The sequence below is a fragment of the Ochotona princeps genome, chromosome 1, assembly GCF_030435755.1.
Source record: "Ochotona princeps isolate mOchPri1 chromosome 1, mOchPri1.hap1, whole genome shotgun sequence".
In the NCBI taxonomy this organism is placed as follows: Eukaryota; Metazoa; Chordata; class Mammalia; order Lagomorpha; family Ochotonidae; genus Ochotona; species Ochotona princeps.
In genome coordinates, this window is record NC_080832.1 from 53,792,576 (window position 1) to 53,819,101 (window position 26,526).

At 52.4% G+C, this 26,526-nt stretch overlaps 1 protein-coding gene across 1 annotated transcript; it reads right to left on the reverse strand.

Moving 5' to 3' along the window:
* Window positions 1–1,477: 1,477 nt before the first annotated feature.
* NR2E1 (nuclear receptor subfamily 2 group E member 1) lies at window positions 1,478–22,738 on the reverse strand. The gene is made up of 11 exons (XM_058669334.1): window positions 22,655–22,738; window positions 21,298–21,594; window positions 19,259–19,436; window positions 16,540–16,685; window positions 13,341–13,428; window positions 11,576–11,811; window positions 9,826–9,972; window positions 7,767–7,863; window positions 7,229–7,378; window positions 6,880–6,985; window positions 1,478–1,640 (listed from the first exon to the last, which is right to left on the reverse strand). The coding sequence occupies exons 1-11, from the start codon at window positions 22,736–22,738 to the stop codon at window positions 1,478–1,480; spliced, it is 1,692 nt and encodes a 563-aa protein (XP_058525317.1).
* Between the last annotated feature and the right edge of the window lie 3,788 nt (window positions 22,739–26,526).

Genomic DNA, 26,526 nt, shown 5'->3' on the forward strand with positions numbered 1-26,526 from the left:
AGGAAGACAGTTAATCTGCCTCTTTCTTCTTCGTACAGCAATTTTTCTAACAGATGTAATTACATTTGAGGGCTGCAGAGAACAGAGTCTGATGTTTTATTTCTTGATTCATTATTTCACAAATGGAATTCGCTGTAAGGAGGAAAATTGTCTTTGTCGTTCCTTTCAGCTCTGGACTCAGCTTCGTTTTCAACAGCAGCTGCTGCCACCTTGGATCTGATGGGTGAGGAGTAGCTCGCAAGCGAGGCTCAGGAATCAGGAAAGAGAGCACGGAAATTCAATATATCTTTATTCTTTGTAAATACAATGAGTGACAACCTTCTGACTTCACCGATCCGTTAATCCGCTTTGTACAAGAGAACTTTTTAATGCATCCTATGGATAGTCCAAGTGCTCGAGTTTTACCCTTGGGGCTAGTACCTAAGAAATCAAAAGTGTGAAAAGTACAGCAGCTATTTAAAACTGTTGGCTTCTACGTTTCCAAAGGATAGATCGGTTTCGAAGGAGCAGCTTACAGTGTAAGTGTGTGTGTGTGTGTGTGTGTGTTTGTGCACTCAAGGCTTTACTAAGAAACTAGAGTTTCCCAAAAGGCATCTTAGTCTCAGGCTTGTTAGCAACAGGTCCATCTTGAAGTTCCTCCCAGCGTGTGCCCATGATGGGTCTGGTGTGACTCACTGAACCCCGAGTGCTGGGCCCTCCCTGCCTTTGGTGTCAGCACTGGGTTAGCAGGAGAGCAGTCCCCTTCTCTCCATCACTCAGCTCCACTTTATTTGGTTTGGCTATTTTTTTTTTTTATACACCCTCCCTCAGCTCATGTTCTCATCATAAAGCTTGTCTAGTTCTGAGATGTTATCCAACCCAAAGTCCTGGTCCACTAAGTTTTTGACAAGGTTGCCTCGCCTGTGGTATTTTTAAAATAATAATAAAAATAGGGGGGAAATGAGGCGAGAAGGAACAAAGGGAAAAAGGAAGAAAGAAAAATGAAGAGAAAATGCCAATCACACATCATAAGCTACTTTTCATTCATTAACTTTGTTCCAAAGGCCACTTGATAATGTATAACAATGCATGGGAACTTTTTTTTAACAGTAACTGAAACTCCAACCATTATTTTTAGGATAAGTGCTCCAATAAAACAGTTTGGAGGGCCGCAAGACAATGCTGTGCTCAGAGCTCTGTTTAACTGCGTTTGCTAAGAAAGGAAGGAAGGTACTAGCTCAGCCTCATATTCCAGGGAAGAGGCAGAACCGCGCAGCCTGGGGCGACCCCACTGGAACCCCTCCCAGGGCAGGGCAACAGGTGATCCTACTGCTCCTCCCTTTCCTTCCCAGGCCGCAGGTGGCAGCTATGTGCAACGGCTTTGTGTCAGCTGGCATTTGGTCCTGAAGGCTATGCATTCCCAGGTGTGTTAGTTGAGGCTTGCTCTGCACGGGTAGAAGTCCATCTGATGCACTCCCCAGCCTGCTAAGCGGGGAGCTTAGATATCACTGGACTTGTACATGTCTGAAAGCAGTCTTGTAATCGGCACGTTGCCGATGGTTTTTTTGAAAAACACCTCTTCTATGGTTGATGGGCTAATGGAACGTAGAGCCGGCAAGAGCAGCAGTAGTTTTCCAAAGCGACAGGGTTGAGTGGGGTACCTGGCACAGGAGAAGCAGTGAAGGCAAGGTCAGAGTCCATTATTACCAAAGAGAAACAACTTCCTATGATGGGATGCACATCATCCCCAGAATAATTTTCTGATTTGGGCATTTTGAACTGAAATGGGCAGTGAAGTCCTGGACAAGCACGAGTGTCCATGTTTTGTACACAGATAACTGGAGACCTGGAGAACATTAACTGTGGTACCAAATGCACACGGTGACTCTCTCTTGTACGCACTCTATCTCTGTTAACAAAGAGATTGCATGTAGTTTGGAGAGAAAAAAAAAACCCACACCACTAATCTTAAACCAAATAACAAACTTAAGGTTGTCACTATAGAAAAATACCAGGGTGGCTATGACAAACGTAGCAATAGAACTCATCTTTTAAAATTGTCCAGATTCCTTTGCAAGGCTTGTTCCTTAAAAAAAAAAAAAATCTCCTTTTTTCCAAGCAGTTCTCCAAATTATCATTCAGGGACTACACTTAGTTGCTCTCGGGAATAATTCCATCCTTATTACCCTGTAATTAAAGACCCAGTTTTGTTGGGTGGCAAGACCACCCAACTTTCGTGTCAATGAAACTGGCATACAATTAAAGTTGTGAAAAATTGCTGAACAATTTCCTCTTTTGGTGTCCAAAAGGCATCTGTGCTCATGTGCACCTTCAATTGTCTGTCATCTTCAGGCGCCTGTGCGCCACCTCCTTCTAAGGACCCATGCGTTCCAAGGATCAGCTGCATCCCCAGCCAAGAGCTTGGGGTTGGAAGTTAGTGTGCCTTATACTGAACAAACACCTGAAACACCAAGTCCCAGGGACACACGTCTGTGACTAAGCCAGTGTCCATACAGGCCAGCAGGTGCCTACATTTGCTCAAAGGAATATGGAAGTTGTGTTGCACAGTCTGCTAAATCTACCTTACATATAGACTCTAGAACACCCTTGACCTTGATATTCATCTCTAGCTCTGGGAATGTGAGAATCTCTCTTTTCAAGTGCATATGATGTTTGACATTCACCCTGGGGCTCTGGGAGGGACGGTTGGCTTTATGACTGTCTTGCATCATGATCACCCATGGACAGGGGCTACCAGCCTACATTTAATCATGTGCTATGGAGGTGGTGAACCGTACCTGCATTTGGAAGAACATATGAAATCTCACCACTTGCTCTCCTTACTGTAGGCACTTCCTTGTGTTTCCTGAAAAGTCTTCCCAGACCCTACATCTTCTTTATACCCTGGACATTTCCCCTCCTCAACAGCTGTCTCCCTCCCAGGCCCAGGCAGAGAAGAGAGCTACCCCTAGAGTGAGAGGGGAATGGTGCTAGGCTGCACGTTGGCTGCCCAAGACTGTGCATCCACTCCCGGGTGAGATTACCTTTCAGAAGGATAGGCTTTGGTGAATCCGTAGACAATGAGCTCTTGATTTGCTGTGAATCAATGATGACTCATCCACTCACCAACATCTTTCATTCTTTAGCTGCCAGTTACCAAGGATTGCCTGGTACCTGTGGAGCACGGTTCTCCAGACACACTAACAATTGCTCACGATAATTTTTAAGAACACCTGTGCCCTGACTTCATCCACCAGCATGGGTAACTGAAAGCTTCTCATCAAGGTTAACTGTTTCGGGACTGGCACAAACTGGATTACTCAAACTTCAGTTACACCATAGAGTCTGTATAAAATGTCTGTCCCAGGCCCAGTGCAGTAGCCTAGCAGCTAGTCCTTGCCTTGTACATGCCAGGATCCCACATGGGCACCAGTTCTAATCCTGGTGGCCCCGTTTCCCATCCAGCTCCTTGCTTGTGGCCTGGGAAAGCAGGTAAGCACGGCCCAAAGCCTTTGGACCCTGCATCTGCATAGGAGACCCAGAAGAGGCTCCTGACTCCTGGCTTCGGATCAGCTCAGCTCTGGCTGTTGCGCTCACTTGGGGAATGAATCATCAGATGGAAGATCTTCCTCTCTGTCTCTCTTCCTCTCTATATATCTGACTTCCTAATAAAAAATAAAATAAATCTTTATTAAAAAGTCTGTTCCTACATTTCTCCTTATGCCCTTAGATAATTGCAGAAGGAGCTCACAGAGCTGTAACATACAATTAGCTCAGTGCGCATGCTCACACTTCATTTTAGTCCAGGCTGTAATTTTTCTAGACAGAAAAGTGCTGGAGAAAAGATCATTCATTGATTGGAAGGAGCTAAGAAAGAAAGCAAAGTAATTTTTGTCACATGCATGACCTAGACATTTATACATTAATATTGGATTATTGCTCTAGTTATCATGGAGTAAGAATTCCACTCCAAAACGGAAATGTTCCTTTCCCAAATAATGTCCTCGTTTAGGGGTGAGGGCAATGTGGCGTATGTGCTGGTTCTCTGAGATAGATTGCTGTGAGGATTAGGTGTTTAGCCTACTGGTTAGAATGCTTGTGTCTCATGTCAGTGCACCCAGAGTTTATAGCCAGCTCTGGCTCCTAACTCCAACTTCCTGTTGACAGCAGCTCAAGTCGTCGGGCTCCCAACACTCTGTGGGAGACCTGAGTGGAAATATTTCAGTCTGTGCTAGTTCCCAAACACTTAAACTTGAAGAGAAACCTCCAATTGCTCATGCTAATGAGTGAAGTCAGGGCACAGGCATTCTAAGAAACAATTGTGAGCAGGGGCTGGCATGATGGCTTAGTTAGTTCATCTTCTATCTGCAAGTGCCAGTACCCAATATGGGCATTGATTCATGTCTGCTTGCTGCACTTCCCATCTAGCTCCCTGCTTATGACCTGGGAAAGCAGTGTAAGCTGGCTCAAGTCCTTGGAACCCTGCACCCATGTGGAAGATTAAGAAGTTGTTCCGGGCTGCTGTCTTCGGATCAGTTTAGCACCAGCTGTTGCAGCCATGTGGGGAGTGAGCCAGCAGATGGAATTCTTTCTCTTTGTCTCTTTTTATTTCCAATATAAATAAATAAATTTAAAAATTAATTGTGATCAGTCAGATTGTCTCTCCTTTCTGCCTACAAACTGGACTAGCCCCAGTTATTGAGGCATATGCTTATGAACCAGCAGATGGGAATACTCTCTCTACATAGTTTCTAACCAAGGTTATAGTTAAGTAAGGCTGACATCTCTCTCTCTCTCTCTACCCATTGATCTGGGGTTGAAATCTGGGTCATCCTATCAGCAGCTTCTAATATGCCAGGCTCCCCAGCTCCCATCACCTATTTTCCTGGTACCCTCCATTGCACCTCCACCTGCTCCCCACTGCCTCTGCACTCAGACCTTCTGCCCCACAGAAGCCCTGCCATCGTTCAAGGAGCAACTCACAGACTCCTGCATCAATTGGCCTTTCTTTTTTTTTTTCTTTTTAAAGATTTATTTATTTTCATTACAAAATCAGATATACAGAGAGGAGGAGAGACAGAGAGGGAGATCTTCCGTCTGATGATTCACTCCCCAAGTGAGCACAACAGCCGGTGCTACGCCAATCTGAAGCCCGGGAACCTGGAACCTCTTCCAGGTCTCCCACACGGGTGCAGGGTCTCAATGCATTGGGCCATCCTCAACTGCTTTCCCAGGCCACAAGCAGGGAGCTGGATGGGAAGTGGAGCTGCCGGGATTAGAACCAGCGCCCATATGGGATCCCGGGGCGTTCAAGGAGAGGACTTTAGCCACTAGGCCACTGTGCTGGGCCCCAACTGGCCTTTCTGATTTCCCTCACCCTTCTCCCCTGCAACTGGAATTGGTGTCTCATTCTCCACTTTACATTCCTCTCCTCTCTGCTTTGGACTAGACAACATGTCTACCCACTTGGTCCTCTGGTAAGGGGTCAGCCCTTGGTTCTTTCTGGCATCCCATGATGCCCTTCTAGTTCTCTGCATGTCACAGGTAGGTACTCAGCAGAATCTGGACTGAATCCATTAACTGCCTTGCCATTCTCTTCATGTATTGCCAGTTATACAGGAATGGCTATGAATGTCAACGGACAGCTATGAAAGGCAAGTTGGTATTAAGTGGAGGAAACAAGTGTCCCAATTATGGACTGCCCCCTTCTTACGATGTTGAATAAATATCAGTGGGGCACTATAGGCATGTTCTGTACTCAAAGTAGAAAAACATGTATATGTGCACGATCACCCAATAGTCCCAAAGATATTCCATGGGCAAAGAACTGCATTATTCATTCCATGATCTCAAGAGGCTTTTTGATACAAATGAGACTTAAGAAGCAATGTGCCACAGACATAGGGGACTTGAGATTTCTGAGGGCTCTAAGATGAAAGGAGGTATTACCACAAGGTAGGTGGCTGAAGTTGAGATGATAGAACTGGAAGACATGAGTCCTGACCAAGATCAATGAAGAGAATAAACAAGTACAGCCCCCCTACTCTAACTTCAGATCTACCACAGTCCCGTGGTAGATTCCAGTGCTGTTCAAAAGCCTGGCTTTCTCTCTCTCTCTCAACTGAAAATGGAATCAGAAAGTCTATACTTTGCTGGAATCACAGAAATTGAGACTTTCTGGGGCCCAGCGGCGTGGCCTAGCAGCTAAAGTCCTCGCCTTGAACGCCCCGGGATCCCACATGGGCGCTGGTTCTAATCCCGGCAGCTCCACTTCCCATCCAGCTCCCTGCTTGTGGCCTGGGAAAGCAGTCGAGGATGGCCCAATGCATTGGGCCCCTGCACCCGCGTGGGAGACCTGGAAGAGGTTCCAGGTTCCTGGCTTCGGATCGGCGCGCATCGGCCATTGTGGCTCACTTGGGGAGTGAATCATCAGACGGAAGATCTTCCTCTCTGTCTCTCCTCCTCTCTGTATATCTGACTTTGTAATAATAATAATTAAAAAAGATAAATCTTTAAAAAGAAAAACAGTAAGAAAGAAAAGCACCTGCCTCTTTTTTCAGAGGATATGTGACTACTCTCTAATGTGTCATCACAATCCTCTCGCCTTCGACCCTGACCCTTCCCCTATCCACTCACACAAATGTATTCTACTGTTTGGGTGAACTGATTTGTTCGGCCAGCACAGCTGTGACATGTCTGACAATGCTTTCACTGAGGTCCTCTAAATTGATTTGCTCCTTCTGTCCACACTAGGAAATAAGTGAAGCTGTGGATTCTAGGTGAATGGGTTGGCAACAGGACGATCAGTCACAATGTCTGAACTGGCTTGCTATCGCCTGCTCACACATTCACAAGGGAAGCAATTTTCTGAAGTCCATGTTTAAGGCAAACAAAGGTCACCTGGTATGGATGTAGCTGTTGAGAGTTAGCTGAGCCTCGTCTTGAAGAGCTGCAATGGCAGCAGCATTCCGGAAACTTCTCAGTTCAGAGCCGCTGTGTGTGGGAACTGGAAATGGAGATCAGGAAACTGTGACAGGTAGCACAGGAAACGCTGCAGGGGGTTCCACTTTGGAAGTGGGTGCTCATTAGGGGAATCAACAGGTCCCATGGCTATTAAAGATGGTGCCGGCCCCCTAGGAGTATCAGCTCCCTCAGACACCATCATCTCCTTGGGCGAAGGTCAGTCTGGACTTTTAGTGAGGTGACAAAAGTGGGGCAGGAGTAGAGCCAGGGGTCCATGTCTGCTTACCAGCCTTGAAAGTGACGATGCATTTCAGACAGGCAAATTCAGTAGCGTCTAGCCGGAGTTGTCTAAACCGAGCCACCACCTCTTGCAGAGCCTGTATTTCAGATATGATCTTGTTCAGCTTCTGGGAATCTGTATTGTCACCATTCATGCCTAGAATCAAAATATGAGAGAGATACTTTCCCATGAAGGCATTTCCATGATTTAATATTGATTTTTGACCAAATTCTGCATATCAAATATCTATTCAATTGTCACTCTAAGATATCTGGTTCCATGTAAACTGGCTATCGTGTATGAAAGTTAATATAAAATCTTCTCTTGGATGATAACAAACACAGTAATTTGCATTTAAATAACAATGGAAGCAGTCATGAATACAACAAAACAACATTATTTGCATTTAAATATAGATTTAGAAATGACAGGTAGACTCTATTGTTCCACAGGAATTTGTTATTCTTGACATGTTGTTCTTTTTTCAGTAATGTATTTTTATGGTAATTTCTACAACAAAGTCATTAAATGGTGCAATTCTTACCAGATACAGCCAGTAGAGTGTTAGCATCCACCGGGATGGCCCATTGTGCTATTCCTAGAACAAACAGTTCTCTCCAAGCATCTTCCAAAAGCATCAGCTGCCATACAACAGATGTATAATATAATACAGTGTGTCATTTATAGATTTATAAACAATTTCAATAGGTAAATTTCCACTATTTTCAAAAAGTGTTTTGAAACGCTTATCTTGATAAAATTAATTTTTTTTTTCCTGAGTATTTTGGTTTTCCCTTCTGTTTCCATAGGTTCCATTTTGCAAAGGTGCCTCCAGCCGTACACAAGCATCTGAATGTCAGCCTTCCCAACTCCCCCCAGATTTGTCAGCCTTCCAGCCCTGCATCTGCCTGGCTGCTGACCACTCAGATACTTCCTGGTCCTGGGCTACAGGACATGCCCCAGCAGGTGGCCTCCTCCCTCTGTGTCAGGGTAAAGAATCCCACCTTCCTGGAGGCATGGGGGGCTGGGCTTGGGAAGGGGACAAGGAGAGAAGGAGCACTAATCCCCAAGAGGCAGGCAGGGAAATCAGGCCGTAATTATGTTAATGGAGTGTTGTGGAGGGAGTTTACCTCATCTCGCTGCCTGATTTTTCTGACTCATAAGTGGACAACATCAAGGTGCTTCTCATTTTCATTCTAATACAATGTGGTCCTGAATATTTAAACCGAGAAACTGTCTTCCACATTCATGGACCAGCTTCCACTTCACTGTTGTTTGCTTGTTGTCTAAGGCTTTCCACCAGTTAAGTGGCAGACAAAGTAAATTTTGTTTGGATTAAAGAGTCCACAAATACCTATTTTAAGAAAAAACAGGCAACTTACACCTACACACAGAGAGAGAAGGGCTACTGCCAAGTAAGCTAATCAAAGATAAGACCCAACTACATTGGAAAATCTGTTTTTGAAAAACCTCTCAAAACAGCCAATTCTGGATGATTTGTGCAAAGAAAAGAAAAATCTTTTTTTTCCCTTTTAGGAGCCGAGAGCTGCATCCTGAAGGCTTGTGAAGAAAATCAACTTAAGACCTAAAGGTCTTATTTTCAAATGCTTTTCACTTTTAGTTTTATTCCCTTAAGCACAGGAAATAACAATTTCATATGAAAGGTAAATACTGTATCATTCTGGTCATGTCTGCAAGTTTACAACATGAAATGAAAACAATGTCTCATGTTGGAGTTGTAATGTTTCCAGCATGTTGGCTGATCTTTCTGTAGGCAACTGCCTCATCTAAGGGGCACTGCTATGCTTTCCTTGGGAACTGAATAAAGCAGCTGAAGAAGTAAACCCTCTGCTCTTAGAACCATAGAGTAGCCTTTGGGGGGGGGTGTCATTAACTTCGGCGAATCTGCAGTAACAGCCTGCAATGATGGACACTTCATTTTCCTCTTTTCTCCTTAGGTTAGAAAAAACGCTGACAGAGGCCCTGTCGGGGACTCCTTAACAACAAAATGTCTGAAAGTTGGCCCAATGCAATTTTTAACTGCACATAATTCTCCTCTCTCTGAATGTCATTTATTAACCACTGCAGAATTATGCAAAATGCCCATGTATTTATGAAATCTCTAAAAGCACTTAAAGAATCCAGGCAGATGCTGCTGGGTCACAGGCGCTGTGCAAAGCATGCAGCGATTCCACAGCCCATAAAGATAAATTTCACAGTTGAGAAGACAGCCTGGAGGACGCAAACCAAAGACACCAAGGTGCGCGCAAAATCTACTTCTCCTGAGTCCAATGCTCTTGGAGAAACACTGACTTACAGATCATTTCAAAGATCTTTAGAACACGTAAATTTTGAATAAAATTTAATGATTTTGTGAGAGAAAGGGAGAGAGAGAATGTTCTATGTGTTCCTCAGAGACCAGTTTCAGCTTCCCTGAAATGGCATAGGCACTTCTGATGAAGGGTCCCCTAGGCAGCTGGTCCTGGGACTTCCTCCAAGGCAGCCTGGGAGCGCGCTGAATGACACTGAGCTGGTCCAGGCTGAGCTCGCTTCCCTCCCAGTCCCGTGCTACCACGGGACCTCAGGGGCCCTGCAGGTCGTACCTGGTCTTGCAGAGACAACGTGGAGAAAGCGGGCACGCTCTTGGCCCACTTGATGCTCATGAAGAGCAGCCGGGCCGCCGACTCGCACACAGACTCGGTGGCCACTTCGTAAAGATACATCGGGGTTCCATTCACTTCATGGGGGTACTGCGAAGGGAAGACAGAGCGACGCTTTGGAAGTGAGGAACACCACAGCTTGGCCGGAAGACCCGGCCTCTTTCTTATCTAATTAAAACGAGGAGGACCGGGAGGGGAAGAAGGAGGAGTTAAGGAAACTTGTACACTCCGCTTCAAAGTGCGCAGGCGCCAGAGGTGGGTCAATAGCGAACACAAGTCTTTCTGAGTTTGGGAGTCAATCCCTGGGGGCAAGAAGGCCCGTTCCCACTCCCTGGAGGCCTCTCTCCCTTTTCTTTCCCCTACAGCAAACGGTTCTTGGGCTGAGCCAGGCCTGGATCCCAATTTAGTCAAGAGCTGCTTGCATTTGTGTAAATAAAAATAGATGTGAAAAAAGTATAAATTAATAGGCATCCCAAACACAAATATGCATATGAGTATTTTTAGAAAGGATTAGTATATTATGGAAATATTTCAATTAGACATCTTAATCATTCACAGAACATTCCCATTCATAACTGACAACATATTCATAACACTACTTCCCCGAGCTTATTATACACATCAAGGGTAAGAAAGCAATATTCAACGTTGCATGTGTGTGCGTGTGCCCAGGTGTCTGGCTTTCCTGCAGTGGGTGGGAGGGCTGGGGGCTGCAGCTGGCCCTGCTCTGGGGGGCTGGGGGAGCAGATATTAGCTGGAGTCCCGAAGGGTAGTCCCTAGGTGGCAGCCTTGCCAGATGGTTCAGCCAGTGTCGCTGCTAGTAGGAGCCCCCGTCGTGGTGCGAATTCGCTTGAGCTCAGAAGTGAAGGAAAGGAGTGGGGGCAATGAGGCTGATTCTGAAGCCTGTGCTAGCAACAGGTGTCAGCTCCACAGGTGGGGATGTGATGCTTGGGGTTAGGGCATCACTTGCCACCGGACCCACCAGCATCCCACCTCCTGGTGCTGATTCCTTTGTTCTTCCTCAAGTCCACGCTGCTCCACTTCCTATCCAACTCCCTGCTAATGTGTCTGGGAACTCAGCCAAGCATGGTCCAAGTGCTTTGGGTCCCAGCCACTAGTGTGGGAGACCAAGATAGAGTTCCTGGCTCCTGGCTTTTGGTCTGGCGCAGCCTGGGATGTTGCAGATATTTGGGGAGTGAACCAGTAGATGGAGGTGAAATCGGACCCTCCCTCTTTTTCTGTCACTCTGCCTTATAAACTGGAAAAAAAATTGTATTTAAAAAAAAAAGAGGGGGTGGAAGGGAGGGGAGGAAACACAGCAATGCTTAGGCATCTACCACTTTTCCCAAATAGCGGATCCAGGAGATCTGTAACCCTGTAACTCCTCTCTTCCCCGCCTCCAGCAACACCTACCGCCTTCTTCTCGGTTTATGTAGGACCCAAACCACCACCTGACACCAATGAGTGTTCCCCAAAGCTGCGGGCTCCACACCAAATTCACTGAACAAAAACGTCAGGGGGAGTGCACACAGCTGCTCCGAGAAGCCCCCACCCTCCGCCAGGCGCTCCAGGCACGAAGCAAGGAATTGTGGGGTGGAGGGGTGAGGCTGCCCGCCTGACCTCGACGTGGTCGCAGAGCACTGGGTGCGTGCCTCTCCCCACCCCCACGCCCCGCCTCAGCAAGGCCACTGACCTTGGGCGTGGGCTGAGCCAGGCTCACGAGGGTTTGTCGCTCCGGCGTGGCGGCCACCGCGGCCAGCTCCAGGCCGTGCGGCTCGAGCTGGGTGACGGCGGTGAAGAAGGCGGGCGCCGGCAGCGCGGCCGAGGGGAAGTGCGCGGCCGCCCCGTTCTCCTCTTTGTGCCCGCGAAAGTAGAGGGCCACCTGCTTGCGGATGGTGGATGTCCGGGGCCCGCGCTCGTGCTGCACGGCTGCGGAGACACAAGGACGCACGTGCGCTTCTGATTGGAGGCGCCAAGCAGGTGGAAGGACCCTATTCAGAGACCATCCCCTTCGGGGCGGGCAAGGTCACTCAAAGGGAGACGAGAGGAAAGGAAAGCAGACGCGAAGGCGGGAGGCGCCCCGAAATGGCCAACCCCACAAGTCCCGTGGGCTGGGAAGCAGAGGCGCGGTATCCCAGGTGCTAGCAGCGTGGCCGGGCTTCACAGCGCCCTAGGTGCCTTCTCTGTGGGTTCGGATCTCCTCCCACCCAGGGAGGGGTGGGGACGCCACAGACCCCACCAGGCCTGCGGAACGTCGAGCACAGCTAGGCACAGGCATGTTCCCAGCTCGCTCAGGATTCAAAGTCCCTATTTGCAATGTTACAGCCACTCCTCCCCCCCCAAAAAAGTATTGGCTTCTTTATTCTGAAGGCGCCAGAGGAGAGAGATAGAGATAGAGATAGAGATAGAGATAGAGATAGAGATAGAGATAGAGATAGAGATAGAGATAGAGAGAGAGAGAGAGAGAGAGAAGCCGAGCCCCGGGGGCGCGGGGAATGGGACGAGAGACAGCCTGTCTTGGAGAGTGCTGGAGGAAGGCAGGGGAGATGTGACAATTACCACCAGCAGTTTAAACAAACAAATTAATTCAGGGCAATCTTCCGCCCGCCGAGCTTGACAACTTGTCAATACACAGTGCAACAGGTTGGACCCTCGCTCTTGCTTCCTGCGCCTCGGAGGACAGAGCTCGGCCTGGTAGGCGCGCAGCCTTCCCGGGCTGTCTTCTAAGCTCCGGCAGCGGTCGCGGCTGCCACCGCCTCCTGCGGGCTGCACTCTGCCCTCCCACCCAGCATCTCCGTCCCCCAGCCTGGGGCGCCCTCGCCAGGCCACGACGGGGACGCAGCTGGACTGCATCCTAGTCGCCTCGATCGGGCTTGCGCCCCTTGAAGATCTCTGCGGGAGCTGGGTGTCCCACGCACCCCCTCGGCGTCCCGTGACCTCTCCAGCCTCCTTTCTGTCTTTCCAAATCGGCCTACTGGGCGCACCGACGTGGGCATCTAGGTGCATTCGCCAACGAGGGCTCGAAAACCCCGCGCTTTCGAACCAGTGCCCTCACTCCTCCTATACACCGCGGTGCCTTAGTGCCCACCATCCACTTCTTCGGAGACTCTCCAAGAATGCCCAGCCCGAGGAAGGCTAATAGGCTTCGAAGGAGGTCACGAAAGGCTGCAGTCAGCGAGGAGGAGAGCGAGTTCAGATGGGAGACAGGACATACTCAGGGTCCCCAGCAAGGGTCCTCCTTTCTGAGCTGGTGGGGGTTGCAGGCATGAACCTCGCTCACCACGGGTACCTGCCTAGGGTCGGGGAGGTGACGTGCGGCACCCGAGGCCCGTCTCCAGCGTCTGGAAAGAGGCTGTGGCTAGATGATTTCCATGCACAGGAATGTCGTGTATTTTCTGTACATCTAATTTACTTACTACTCAACCAACATTACGAGAAGAAAGAAATGCACTGATTACCATCTTTGTTCATGTTGACTTCCAAACACTTCTTCAGGCGACACGCCCTGCACTGGTTTCTGTGCGTCTTGTCCACTGGGCAGCCTCCCTGGAACACAGCGCGGGCGTTCAGAAGTTCCCAAGGGGCTTTAAACAGGAACCAGGGCGGGGGATAGAGGGGGCGGCAACCCGAAAGGGGGAAAGGGCGTGGAGGCAGTCCCTGGGTCGGATCAGGTCGGGCCCAGTTGGGCTGCGGGTTCCTGGAGCTGTGCGCCCCGGCCTGCGCACCGCGAGAGCCTGGGGGGCGGGTGGTGAAGGGGGGTACAATGGGCTGGGACACACCCCCTGGGCTTTTTAAAGGGGGCAGGCTTCGACCCCAAGGAATCCGAGGAGGAGGCAAAATTCGCCTCCAAGTAACCGAACGCAGGGTGTGCCAGACCCCGATGCCCCGAGGCGAATCACTAAAGCAATGTCTCCCGCAGGACGCAGAATGGTGGGGCGGGGACCAGGGTAGGGTGTTCAGGACCCAAGACAGCGACCCAGCAGGGAGCAGCGGCCTCTGACCCCGGTTTGGAAGGGACTGGTGATCGGGAGCCAGGCCTCGGCCTCTTCTCCCACATCACCACTGCCCGCTCCCTGCTCCGTTCTGTCAAGTCTTGGGTGTACCCTGTGCTGTCACTTTTTGAACGAGACCTATCCCCCACCCACCCACCCACCCACACTTTTTTCCCCCGTCAGGTCACTCTCTCCCCAGTGGAAATCACTCACTTCGGGTTTTGTATTTGGGTGGAGGGAAGCATTCTTCTCCTCCCCATCTCCCCTACACACTGGAAGGCAAAGCAGAGTGGCCTGAGGGGGGAGGCAGGTTTGCCCTGGTAGGGTGGGAACTGAGGGAAGCACCTAGGGTTTGGGCAGCTCTGGAAACGCCCACTGCAGCAACATTCCCAAGACCTGACACCTTGAGAAACCTTGGTGATGGATGAGAAAGACGGTTAGCATGAGAAAACAAATGCTTTACCTGGGACAGTTTCATGGGGCAGGCGGGGTGTGTTGACCATGGAAAGAGGAAATCTACAGATAAAATGTCATCCTGTATTCAGTGTCAGGTGTCCTGTCTAAGGGCACACATACAGGCCAACACAGTCAGGTGTGGGAACATGTGTCTGTGAATCTTGTTCATAGAAAACACCTGACAAGCTCAGTGCAGCCAGGCGTTTGTGTAAGTTGCTGCTGCTACATATGTGGTGCAGGAAAGAGAATCCAATATGGGTCTTTTAATTTTGATTCATAATCTCCAAAAGTCACAAACGCTGATGTGGAAGTGAGTACACTTCACCCTTGAGGTATGCCTTAGGGAATAAATGACATACTAGAATTCCTTTAATGTTTAAGTTAAAATGTGTTAATTTGCTTCAGAAGAAGGTGGGGTAAAAGTTCCTAACAATCCAAGCATCTTTATTACTGTTTGTAAATGATGGGCATAGTATGTACATGGGCATAGTATGCATAATATGGGCATAGTCTCAGATTCAGAGAAAGTAAATAATTTTCATTCTTGAGAGCATTCTTGAGGACAATTTACTGGTTGCAAGAACTTATTGTTAAATGGAATCTGGGTCTGTCCTCAACCAATATTTTTTACTAAACATGCAAATACAAAACGGGAACCTTCCAATCAGATCAAGCACATCTAAGTATCTAGGGCCCACGGGAAGGGTGAATGCCTCTACCAGGTCCATTTATCCTCTATGCAAAGAGAGGGACACCAGCTTGGAGGATTCTCATTGCTCCCTTGCCACGTGCTTGAGCTGATATCAATACGTTTGCCTTAATAGCTGTCTCCTTGTTTAAGGGCAAGCATAAGATCCAAAATTTTGATTCTCAGATTTTTGTGTACTGCATGAAAGTAGGATGTAGTTAGCCCCTACAGACACCCGATCAAACCTAACAGTCCACAGCAATCCCATAGACAGCTACAGGGAGGCAGTCCTATGAATGGATGGTGTGATGTGTCCCTGGGTTGAAGTAATAGGATGCTGATTTGAGCAGCTACCCAATTTGACAGGTGACAGGGCTGCAAGCTGCAAACTAATGGATCCACACACCAAAGTCTTCTTGTTTCTGCTGCTAATGCAGCTATCTCTGAATCAATCAAGCATGAATAGGCTTCAGGAAAGCATACCAGAATAACCCACCAGCCGCAGACCATGAGTGGACATATGTGCATCGTTTACATTCAGGATGAAAATGTTTTACCCCGTGATTGCAAATAATAATAATAATAATAATAATAATAATAATAATAAAACCCTGTTCCTGACTAAGGCATTCTCTGGGATCCTTCCAGGAATGCAGTTGGTCATCTCCTGGCTGTGGGTCCATCTGTCTAACGGAAAAGCCTGGAGCCAGAGGTTGGTCCCCAAGGTTGAGCTGAGCCTGTGACCGAGTGGGAAACTGGCTCTCCCAGCTTCTTCTGGAAGCTTTGGCTTTCTGTTTTACCCATGCCCAGACTCCTCCATGTCTTTGAGACTGATTTACCTGCTCAAGACAAAATTGAGCCAACCAAACTCAACAGACCAACAGAAAAGCTTCGAGGAGCTACAAAACCTTGGGGGAAGGTCCCAGCTGCACCTTCCCTTTCAGCTTGTCCTTCATGGACAAGTCCCCACCCGAGGGCCAGGCTGCCCATTTCCAGAGTAGCCTGACTGCTTCAGGAGCTGAAAGGGCACAGACCCATCTGCAGAGCACCACAGCTCTCTTCCGTGGATTCCTAGGGTGGTGGACTCGCCTCAGATGCCAGAAATACCTTTACTTTACACCCCAGGCAGTGGGGGGGGGGGGCACTTAAGCTGGAATGGGAGTCAGGGGACAAGCAGACAACATTCCCTCTCCTACTGGCCACTTGTGGTTTAGACTCCAAAGTTTTCCAGGTGTGGACCTTATCTAGGGTCAAGGTGAGTCCAATGATGGAGAAAAAAAATGGAGATGCTGGTTTTCAGATTTCCTCCTATACACCTGCTTGGAATCACCTTAGTCCATCTGTCCAGAAGCCAAAGTTCTCTGAGATGAGGTTGGCAGGGGGAGGCAGGAAGGAGAGGTCAGAGCCCCAGACCTTGCCAGAGGCACGGGAAAATCAGAGGTGGCCTTGGCACGCATAGAGGAGGGGGCGGCAGCAGAGCGGCTCGGGCAGGGAACGCCCCTTGAGCGCTGGCGCAGGTACCTGATTTCCAGATTTGCAGACATACGTCCTGTTCCTTCGGATACTCCTTTTGAAAAACCCCGAGCAGCCGTCGCAGGCGTAGACGCCGTAGTGCTTGCCCGAACTGCGGTCGCCGCACACTTTGCAGGGGATGTCTAAAATGCGGCCTGAAATCGCAGGGAAGGGGGGAAGGGGAGAAGGCGGTGGGAGGGAAGGGGCGAGAGGAGGACAGAGGAACGGGAGGAAAGAGGACGGGGGAGAAAGACGCTAGGCAATCTGACCTCTGAAAGGATTAGCACCGAAGCTGCGGTAAAAGCAAATAATGAAGTGATTTTATAGCCAAACTTTTTTCCCTTGAGCAAGTGTCAGTTTTCTACAATGAGCATTATTCATGCACCGCTACGTGTATTTGGGTCTCGTCTAATCGCCGAGACCCATTTTGGAATCAAAGATTACAGCAGGGCCGGGGAGGCAACACGGCCCAGCCCGCTGCCTTTCTGCTCCCCTGGCCAAGTCTGGCCGCCTCCTTTCCTCCCTCCCTCCCACCCTCCCTCCTTTTCTCGGCTCTCGCATTTAACAGAGCAAAGTTGTTAGCGCGCGGAGACAAACTTGAAATGCAAAAGGGAAAAGAAGAAAAACAAACACGGCTGGAACCGGGGATGGCAGCTGGAAGGCAATCGAGTTCTCTCCGAGCTTTGCCGGGCGGTTGTTATTATTAGGATGATTATTGTGATGCTAATACTCAGATTATTAATGATAATCAGGGTGATGGTAATTGTCTAACTTTCTCTTTACCTATTACGAAGAATGCTGCGTGGATCGCTGGGGGAGAAATCATTTATTTTTTTGAGGGGGGGTGTCTCTGCAGAGCAGGGATCGGACTGGACAAGGGAGAGGACAGCGAGGCGAGTGGCAGATTCCCAGAGCGCTCGAGTGGAGCCGGAGCCGGCGCCCCTGCACCCCTAACCTTTTCCCCTAATGACCAACCTATACAGCTTGGTCCCGCGAGGGTCTTTCCGGGTTTCCCGCTGCTTTTAGAGAACCTAGCTGATCCGTCTAGACCCCAAGGCTCCAGGCAACTTTGCCTGGACTCTTCTGCTTGACCGCCCCCTCCCCAGGCCTGCGTTTGGCCAGGGACCCCAGGCCGAGCGTCAGGAGAGGGTCACCGGAGAAACACGTCCCAGGAATCTCGCTTTCTTTCTCAAGTTCAGGAATCTTACAAGTGCCTAAAGCGTTCCTGGGGACCTGGAAATTCCTTCCTCCCGTAAAACCAAAGCGTTAACACTTAAAAAAAATCTTCTTAAAAACAAGAGAGGACTTGGAACTACTCGAATTTCCCAGGGCTATCTGTCCAGAGCTTGCAATTTGGGTCCGGCCCAACTCGAGGCATGAGTGTTGCGGATCTGGGTGGGGGAGAGGCTGGAGCCTGAGGGTCTGGACTTCGAGGGGTTGGGGGAGCCGAGGGGGAGACGGGACCCCGCTCCGGGCTGCAGGCCTCAGGTGGGGGGCGGAGAGGAGCGTGGGTGGAGGAGGGGTTGGGACCGGGAGCGAGGGTGGGGGGCGCTCGGTAACGACCAGGCTCTGCCCGGGTAATTACAACCCTGCCGCAGCACCTGCCTATAGAGCCACCAGTGACCCGTCAAAAAGAGTAGCATGGGAATTCAGACGGCCACAAAGGCCGGCGGGGGAGGCGCGCGGCGCGGCCGCCACCAACTCGGCGCCCCCTCTCCCCCCCACCATCCCTGCCGCCCCGCGGAGCGGGAGAGGGGAGGTTGTGGCTGGCAGACGAAGAGACTGAGGGGGACGCCCCCTTTTGCCGGCGAGGCCGCTGCGGGGCTCGTCCTGCACCCCCGCGGAGCCTGTCACTGCGCCCGCAGAGCTACTCCGGGTGGCCCTGGAAGTTGCCGGCTGCTGGGCTTCTGCCGCAGCGAGCGAACCCGGGAGGGTTTAGCCCACTTGGGCTGTGACCGCTGGGGTCCGAGTCTGGGCCTCAACAACACTTAACGTCTTCGTTGGCCCCCTTCGAGGCGAGAAGAGCGGATGGGAGGGAGGAGTAGTGGCCAGGGTCCCTTCTTCCACACCCCCGCATCCCAATGGGACCCGAGGCCAAGAACACATTTGCTGCCTTTCGGGACCAGGCCACCGCAGGTCACCCCCACTCCCCCTCGGATCGCCTCTACCTGGAGGGAGCCCCGGAGGCACCCCCCCACCGCCACCACGTTGGAGGCCGAGTGGAGACAGCGGGGAGGGGCGCGGGCGGGGCGGGCGGGGATGGAGTGAGGGGTGGTGGGGGTGGGAGGACGCGAACATTCCAAGACCGCTCCAGCGTGGGTCTCTGACTCCGCCACCCAGCCACGCTGAGGTGACTTAGTGTTACGAGACAAGCTAGTTGACCCTGCTCGAAGTCAGCAAGCGGAGCGAGCCCCGCGAAGGGAGGCGAGCCGGAGTTCTCCCTCCCTCAAGTCTAGGCTGCAAAACCGTTCTTAACTTCCCTCGCCAGGGGGTACCCTCGGGGCTTTTTGTGTGTCATAATTGCCTAAAGATATATGGCAGCTTCGATTACTGTAATTACCATCAGAGGCTGTTGAAAGAAGTTAGTCCGGGCTGAGGGGGTGACTGGCCAGGGTCTCGTTACCACCCAGGAAGGGCTCTGGATGACAGGACCCTGCCCTCCAGCCGCTCCAAGCCCAGCCAAGCGGGAGACAGGGAGACCTCACGGACCTGCCCCTGGACCACTGACCCAGCACGGGGCGCGCCAAGCTGCTAGCCTCCCGGGGCCGCGATTCCGGCCCCGTTGCCGCCACAGGTCTGCAGAGCGCACCGCAGCCGGCGCGGCTGTCCAGTGCGCCCCAGCAAGCCCAGCCGTGGCGGCAGGACCTGTGCCGGGCGCTGGAGCCTTCCGAGGCCGCCTCCAGGCTCTTGGGGGTAGAGGAAAGGCTCTCAAGTTTCTCCCTTGCGTGCAGCGCAGGGCCTTCCGGTTCTTCAGACAAGTCCAAAGGGCGTGCCAGCCTCCAAGCGCGCAGCGCTTTCGGCGCGCCCCTTCCCTCGCCTTTCCTTCCTCAGCAGCTCCGCACCGCCAAGGGAGCGGAAAACCCCGAGTTCCCCGCTCGCAAGGCCCGGGGTGGGCGAGGCGGGAGGCCTGGCAAGGCCTGAAATGGTTCTCAGGGCTCGCGATGGAGAGATCTGGAAGGGCAACCCAGAAGGGGCCTCCTTGCGTCTTCCGAGAGAAGCACGCTCGCGCAGGGAAGGCGGGCGACCGAGAGCGAGCGCTCCCGGCTTCCCAGAGACCCCAGTGGTTAGAGCGCCGGGGTAGGCCCGAGGCTGGCGGGAAAGGCCAGTCCCGCCAAAGGAGGGGCGTCCTCTCTGAACTCGGTCTTTCTGTCCTCCTCGCTCCCTAGTTCTCAGCATCCTTTCTTCCCTTTTCGTTTACGTTCTTTTTTTTTTTTTTTTTTGCCCCGTTCCTTTTTTGGTTTCCCTTCTTTGCCCCCTATCACCACCGAAGCACGCAAACCAAAACAAACGGACCAAGTGAAAACAACCCACTTCTTGGCGGAGAGAAGAGGGGGAGGTGGGAATGGCATCCCACTTAGGAAGCAAGACTTCATTATCAGTCTTCAGAAGTACCGTGGACGTTCCCAACTTTTCAAGGCCCAGGGGGACAATAAGGACGAGTGCGGGGGAGGGAGCGGGCAGGAACGCACCGAGCGCCAAAAAAATAAAAAAATTAAAAGCGACTGGTAAACTTCATACGCTGCGTAGGCACTGGCTGCAACCCTCTCCTCTCCCCCTCCTCCCTCCCCCCCGCCTCCCCCACACACCCTCCGGTCTCGGACCCTGGAACCCGGAAGGCGGGAACTGGGACGCCCCGGGGAGACCCCAGAGCAAGCCAGCCAGCCACTGTGACGGCCTGGCCGGCGCCCGACTCAAGCTCAGGCCGGCCTGTCCTCCCAGGGTCCCCCGTACACTCTGCCGCGGCGCCCGGGAGCTGGCTAGAGGGCAATGGACCAGCCCGGCGGGCCTTCCCCGGAGCTGGCGGCTTCAGGAAGTTGCTGGAAGGCGAGAAGCCCGCCGAGGCCGCCCGCAGGCCGCGGACTCCCGCCTCCGCAGTGCCTCCAGTCGTTTGGGATTAGGGATTTGCGCCTGTTTTTTGCTCCAGTTGGTTCGTCATACTTAAAATTCTCCAGTTATGACCTACGCGGATTTAGGATTAAAGAAAAATGTGACTTTTCAATGGGCTCTGCTTCCCACTTTGCAGGATTATTGGAGGCGGCTAGAAACGGGGTGCGCGGCATTCCATTCGCAATCCGCTTTGCACCGAGTTGCTGTTGAGCGCTGCGTGGAGATCTCAGAGTTTCTGGAGCGAGTTTATTATTGTGCAGCCTTCCGGAGAGTTGCGGCCCAGTTCCCGCCCCTGTCGCACCCCTCCCACCCACCCTACCTGGCTGCTGGATGGGGGGCAAACACGCCGGACTGGGTGGGCGACTGTACGGGTCACAACCTTCCAATTTCCACCCCCCCACACACACACACCAGAGGCCAGGAGAAAAATCAGGCAATTCCGAGGCAACGAGATTACTCTCCGCAAACCACCAAACGCTCCAACTCTCTCTGCGGGGGACCAGCAGGACCCAGGGACACAAGCCAGCGCCCTGGAGTCCCCTCCACGGTGCAAGGGAGTTGTTCGAAGAGGCTGCGCGGGGGGGGGGGGGGGCAGAACCTCCCGGCTTCCCCGCCCGCCCAGGCTGCGCGCCAGAGCCCCGCGGCGGCCCCCAGAGGTACCCACTTGTTGATCCGGCCGGCTTGCTCATGCTGGCGGTCCCGGGGCGGAGTGGTTGGTGGGCGCTGCCCGAGTCCCGGCCGGCAGCGCCCGCCTCGCCGCCGGGCGCCGCGGCTCTCCAGCCGCCGGGCTCCAGCCTGCGGGGCTCCCGAGCCGGACAGGTGGGTGGCGGTGGCGCGCTGCGCAGCTCCCCGAGCTCTCAGAATTCGTTCCACGGTGGAAATCGAAGCATCCTTAAATTTCTTCCCGGCTCTAGCAAAAACCGCAGCTGCTGGAGTTGCTGCTGCAGTTGGCTGCTGCTGAATATGGACACACGCATGGACAGACAGATGGAGAGGGACAGGCGGACGGATCAGAGCAGAAGGAAGGGAGACAGCCGGAGGAGTAGCGAAGGGCAGAGGGATGGAGACAGGAAAACGGCTTTCCTAGGGGGCGGCAAGGGCGCAAGCCCTCTTTCTCCCCATCCCGGCCACTCAGTCTTCGATCTCAAGCGCTGCTACAGAGGCGTGCAGAGTGGGCAGGTCTCCGCAGCCTGGTGCTCCTCCACGCAAAACATGAGACACGGCCCGGGTCTCACAGGCTGCTGCTGGGCTCGGCGTCGCCGGACCCCAGCGCCGGCTGGGAGAGCCGGAACGTAGGGTAACCCTGGGCGGGAAGCGGCGGTCGGCTCCCGGCTTCCGAGCAGAGCCGCGCACGCAGCTGCCAAGGGTCCCCGAAGTTCATCAGCCTGTGACTTTGTGCCTGTCGCTGCGGGCTGGGTCCCCCTGTAATATCTCCAGAAGCGCCCTGACAGGCAGCCGCGGGGAGGGGAATAGGGCGTCCCTGGCCCACTTAGCTTTTCCCCCAACTCCTGGCGGGGTCTGACGTCAGCCATGTGCGGGGAGGAGATGGGAAGAGGGAGGGGGTTAAATGCTAATGATATTAATGAACCTCCAAGCGGCTTGCGAAGAAAATGCAGGCGCGCTCAGAGCTGACGAGTTGGAGAGTGAATAAGGGAGCGCGCGGCTCTGTGCAGGCGCGGCGACGAGGACGGCGCCGCTCTTGTAATAAAAAAAAAATGAATTATTAGATTTCGTGGCAAGGGAGGAGGGGAGGGGGTGATGGGGCTTCCTCCGAATGCTTCCCCTTCCGCTCAGAGTGCCAGGCATACAGACGTGCTCCTGGAAGCCAAGGGGTGGCTGTGTCTTTGCGTGTGATTGTGCACGCCGGACGTGGTGGCCATGTGAGTTGGTTCATTTCTTGGTCCCTTGCCCCTTCCGTTGGGTAAAACTTGAATCTGGCCCGAGGTGAGTAATTTATTTATTTTGCAACTGTGCTGTAGAGAATCAGAGCTGAGGACGCCGTGCGTGGACTTGGGGCCTGAGCCTCGCAGAGGGCGGTGCCAGCTTCCCCCTCGCGAAAACGGGCCCACCCGGAGCCGGGCGACGCCTCCGTGACCGCCATCGGAGTGGCTGGAAGGCAAGGACCAGCTCTCCCTCCCGCGCTCGGCTCGACCTGCTCTCACGACGCCGGCGCAGGGTTTCTGGACGGCCTCCTCCGGCCGCACCCTACCCGGCTAGCAGTTCCGCAAAGTCCAGAGCCCTCTCGCGCTCCGAGTAGAGCGCTCGGCCGAGGGAGCTGTGCTCTCCATCTCTAAGAGATTCTGTTCTAGCTCTCTCTGCCGCTTGAACTTGTCGAACGCGAACAGGTCGGCCTCTCCTTGGGGGGCGTGGTCCCGGCCAGAGGTCAGAGGTCACACCTCCCGCCCTCAGCGCGGGTTGTCCTAGGAAAGGGATGATGGTGGGGTGGGGGGGTCGTGCGCGGCTCAGCACAATTCCGCCAGCGCCCTCGCGCCCCACAATTCCTCCGGACTCCGGGTCAGCTCGGATTTCCGAACCCAGTTGCGACTTGTGCAAGTAAGTGCTGGCGTCTCCCCAGTCTTGGGCGGGCGCTGGCCGTCCTCCTCGCCCGCTGATCCCCGGGGCGCTCTGGGGGCTGGCTGCAGCACGTGATCGCAACTTTTCGCTGCGGCGTCGATTTTACCCGGAGCAAAAGTCTGCGTCCTCGCTGGCTGCGTAGCAGCCAAGGCACGGTGCTACAGTGCCTCATTCCCTCGATTTGGGGGAGAGAGAAAGCCAGCCGATTATCTTCTTCCACCCACAAGTAACTCGTCCCCGCCAGTTTTTCGAATTAGAATTAGGACCTTGTGGGACAAATCCATAGCCTGGATTTTTTTTTTCTTCTAGGTGACAGGCAAGTTGGGCAGAACTCGGCACGTAGCACTAAGTTGAACTCAGAGCCCGCAGGATGAAAAGGCATCCAGGAGAGCTTGACAAAGCACAATTAAGTTGCCAGGCTCCATTCTGGATGCTCGGGTCCTGGACTCTCGCCAGAAATGTACTTGCCGCTGCGGTGACCACCACACTACGGAGCGGTCGCGAAAGGGGGCGCTTGGTGAAGGACAAAGAACTTGGAGAGTCGCACTAATTGATCTCAGGCAAAGATGTGGGGCGTGCTGGGGGCGCTAGACCCTGGCCGGTCACTTGGGCGGGCTGTATAGGGCGCGGGTGAGGAGTTGGGAACCCTTGGCAAGAAGGAGAATAAGGAGCCTCTGCGCGATGGTTTTGGAGGTAGGAGGGCGAGAGATACAGACTTCTTCCTGCTCTTTTACACTCTCTCCAGCCAGGCTGGCTCCTAGGCAGGGCACCAAAACTTCTGGAAAATAACTGTCAATGCTCCCTTAAATTTCCACAAAACTAAAACGGGAACTGGTCTCTCTTTCTCCCATTCCCTGAGTGCATAAGCCAGCTGGGTGGCCAAGACCTCGGGATTTACATACACACACACACACACACACACACTGCACGCCTCATCCAACCCTGGCAACAGGCAACAACAGGCGGTGGGTGCTGCTGGTACAGCACACACACATACACACACACACACACACACACACACACAGCATATGCGTCCTGCGTTCTGAGCTCCGGCTGTAATTATCGCGGCATTTTGCATAATTCACAATGCAATTCTGAAATCATCGTGATGACTTTCTGGCACAGTTCGTTTTGGTGGTAACTGCAACCATGAACGCCAGAGGAGGCAGGAAGTATTGGGGCTCCCGGCTAGTCAGGCCAGGTCCTCAGGAAAGCATGGAGTCCAGTACCCGCCTGCCCCCAACCCCCTCATGTGAAGTGAAGCCGTCACAGGCCATGGACCACGAAGGGACCTTGGGACACTTTGGGCTCCTGTGAAAGCAGCTCCAAGCAACAAACTTTTGCAGCTCCAAGATGTGACTTTTCCTCTTCCAGCCACTGGCCTCTGCACACCTCCTGCCTCAGTGCAGATGCTGCACAGGTTTTGGTAGCTGCCGGAAGAGGAGGAGGAGACAGGAAGAGAGGGCCAGGAAGGCTAACAACTGGAAGCTAAGAGATAGGATTCAGGCCCTATTTCCACGTAGCTGTGCAACCTACAGTAAGTGACTAGACCTGTCTGAGCTTCAGATGACTGTTTGTAGGACTGTTGCCCTGTGCAACTTTAGCTTGGAAACACTCCCCACCACACACACACACACACACACACACACACACCTTTTTGACAGAGGCAAGGCATGAAGTTACAGGGAGGAAAGCTGCCTGAGCAGATGCAAACACAGCCCCTTACTTCCTCTTTAGTGAAGGATAGAACTCAACGAATACTAAAGCCTACTGCATTGAGAAGGCATCTTTCATCCAAGTGTGTGTACATTTTAGTCTCAGAGATAGACCACAAGAAGGACTGTGGATTAAGAGGTCGCTGTGTCTGTCCCAACAGTCCACCTCATCTATCCAATGCTGAGCAGCACGCCCTGCATGCAGAACCTGAGGCAACTAAGACAGGATCCCTTTCTGGAAATGTCTACAGGGGAAACAGATGCATAAAAGGTGATCTGTTTTATATTGGAGGCAGGTGTGGGGTGGGAGGTGAAGCATGCAGGACCTGCTGTACAGTGATGTCAGAGAATGCCTGCAGTGTTTTGGGAATTTGATGCCTCTGACAACTATCTGGTATGACAGCTCCTTCTGTGAACGTCCCTGTTTGCCATCACTTTGAGAAAGGAGTCCTGGCCACTAGGTTGTATGAGGTGGGGTCCAAAGCGACCCTCCAAGCCTCAGACTAACCAAGTTTCATGGCACCTCTGCCAGACCCTTACTTCTCTAAACAAAAACAAAAACAATGCCATTCTTCCCGTTACCTGACCCTGTTCCTTCTCCAAAATGAAACACAGCCAAGAAGAAAGGAAGCTGTCCCCATCCGCAGGCTGAGCTAGCATGGGACAGAGGTCTCCCCTACCCCAGTCCTCCAAGAAGTGATCAGAGCCATTCCACCTCTAGCGCTTCATTCCTTTTAAAATGTCTTTGCCCTCCAGCCTGGACAAGCAAGAGTTAAGCTGTACTCAGACCCTGGTAAGGGCTGGGAAACCCTGGCGGTTGAGCTTGGCTGACTGGTGAGCTGCAGATTCCAAAAGACATCCTGATGTAGGTTTTGCTTTATTAAGGAAGAAAATGGACTTTCCTTGCATTTCCAAGACATGATTGAACCTTACCATTGTCCCGTTGGCCTGATGGATGGGGATTGAGGGAGGAAGATGCCGATTGCTCAGCAAAGCCTTGCAAGGGACAACAGGAAAGCAACAGGCTTGCCAGGCTTGCCCCTACTGTGGCTCTCTCCTGAGCTGGCATCTAACTACTCAGAAAGGATCTGTTCCTCCCCCCATCCCCCCCAGACCAAGGTGCTCTCTGAGCCAGCACCTGTTTGCTTGTGGCTGTTTCCTGTCACTTTCCAGAACTGTGCTGCCAGGTGCCTTGCTCTGTGCTAGTGGGAAGATGAGGAGCAGAAACACAGCCGACAGTGACAGCAGCAAGTTGATGCCACCCATGATGCCATTCTGGGTTTCCCAGTCCTGTCTCTGCAGCTCCTCATGCCCTGGTGTGACAGAGGAGACTCATTTTTAGAGCTGGGCTGGGAGCTAGAGGTGGCACTTTCATTGCACAGTGGCATCCTGCTAGCCCCTCCCACCTGGCACCTGGTGGTCCTTGGCCCACGGTGGTGATGATGTGAGTAAAGCTGACCTTTGGAAGTTGCCACGAAATCCTCTATGTGTGTATATCTATCATCTATCTATCATCAATCTATTTGGTTGTTGCTGAGCCCTAGGCAATGGGCACAGAAGGGGGTGGGGGCAGCTTCCCCAATAGTAGAAGCAATATAAG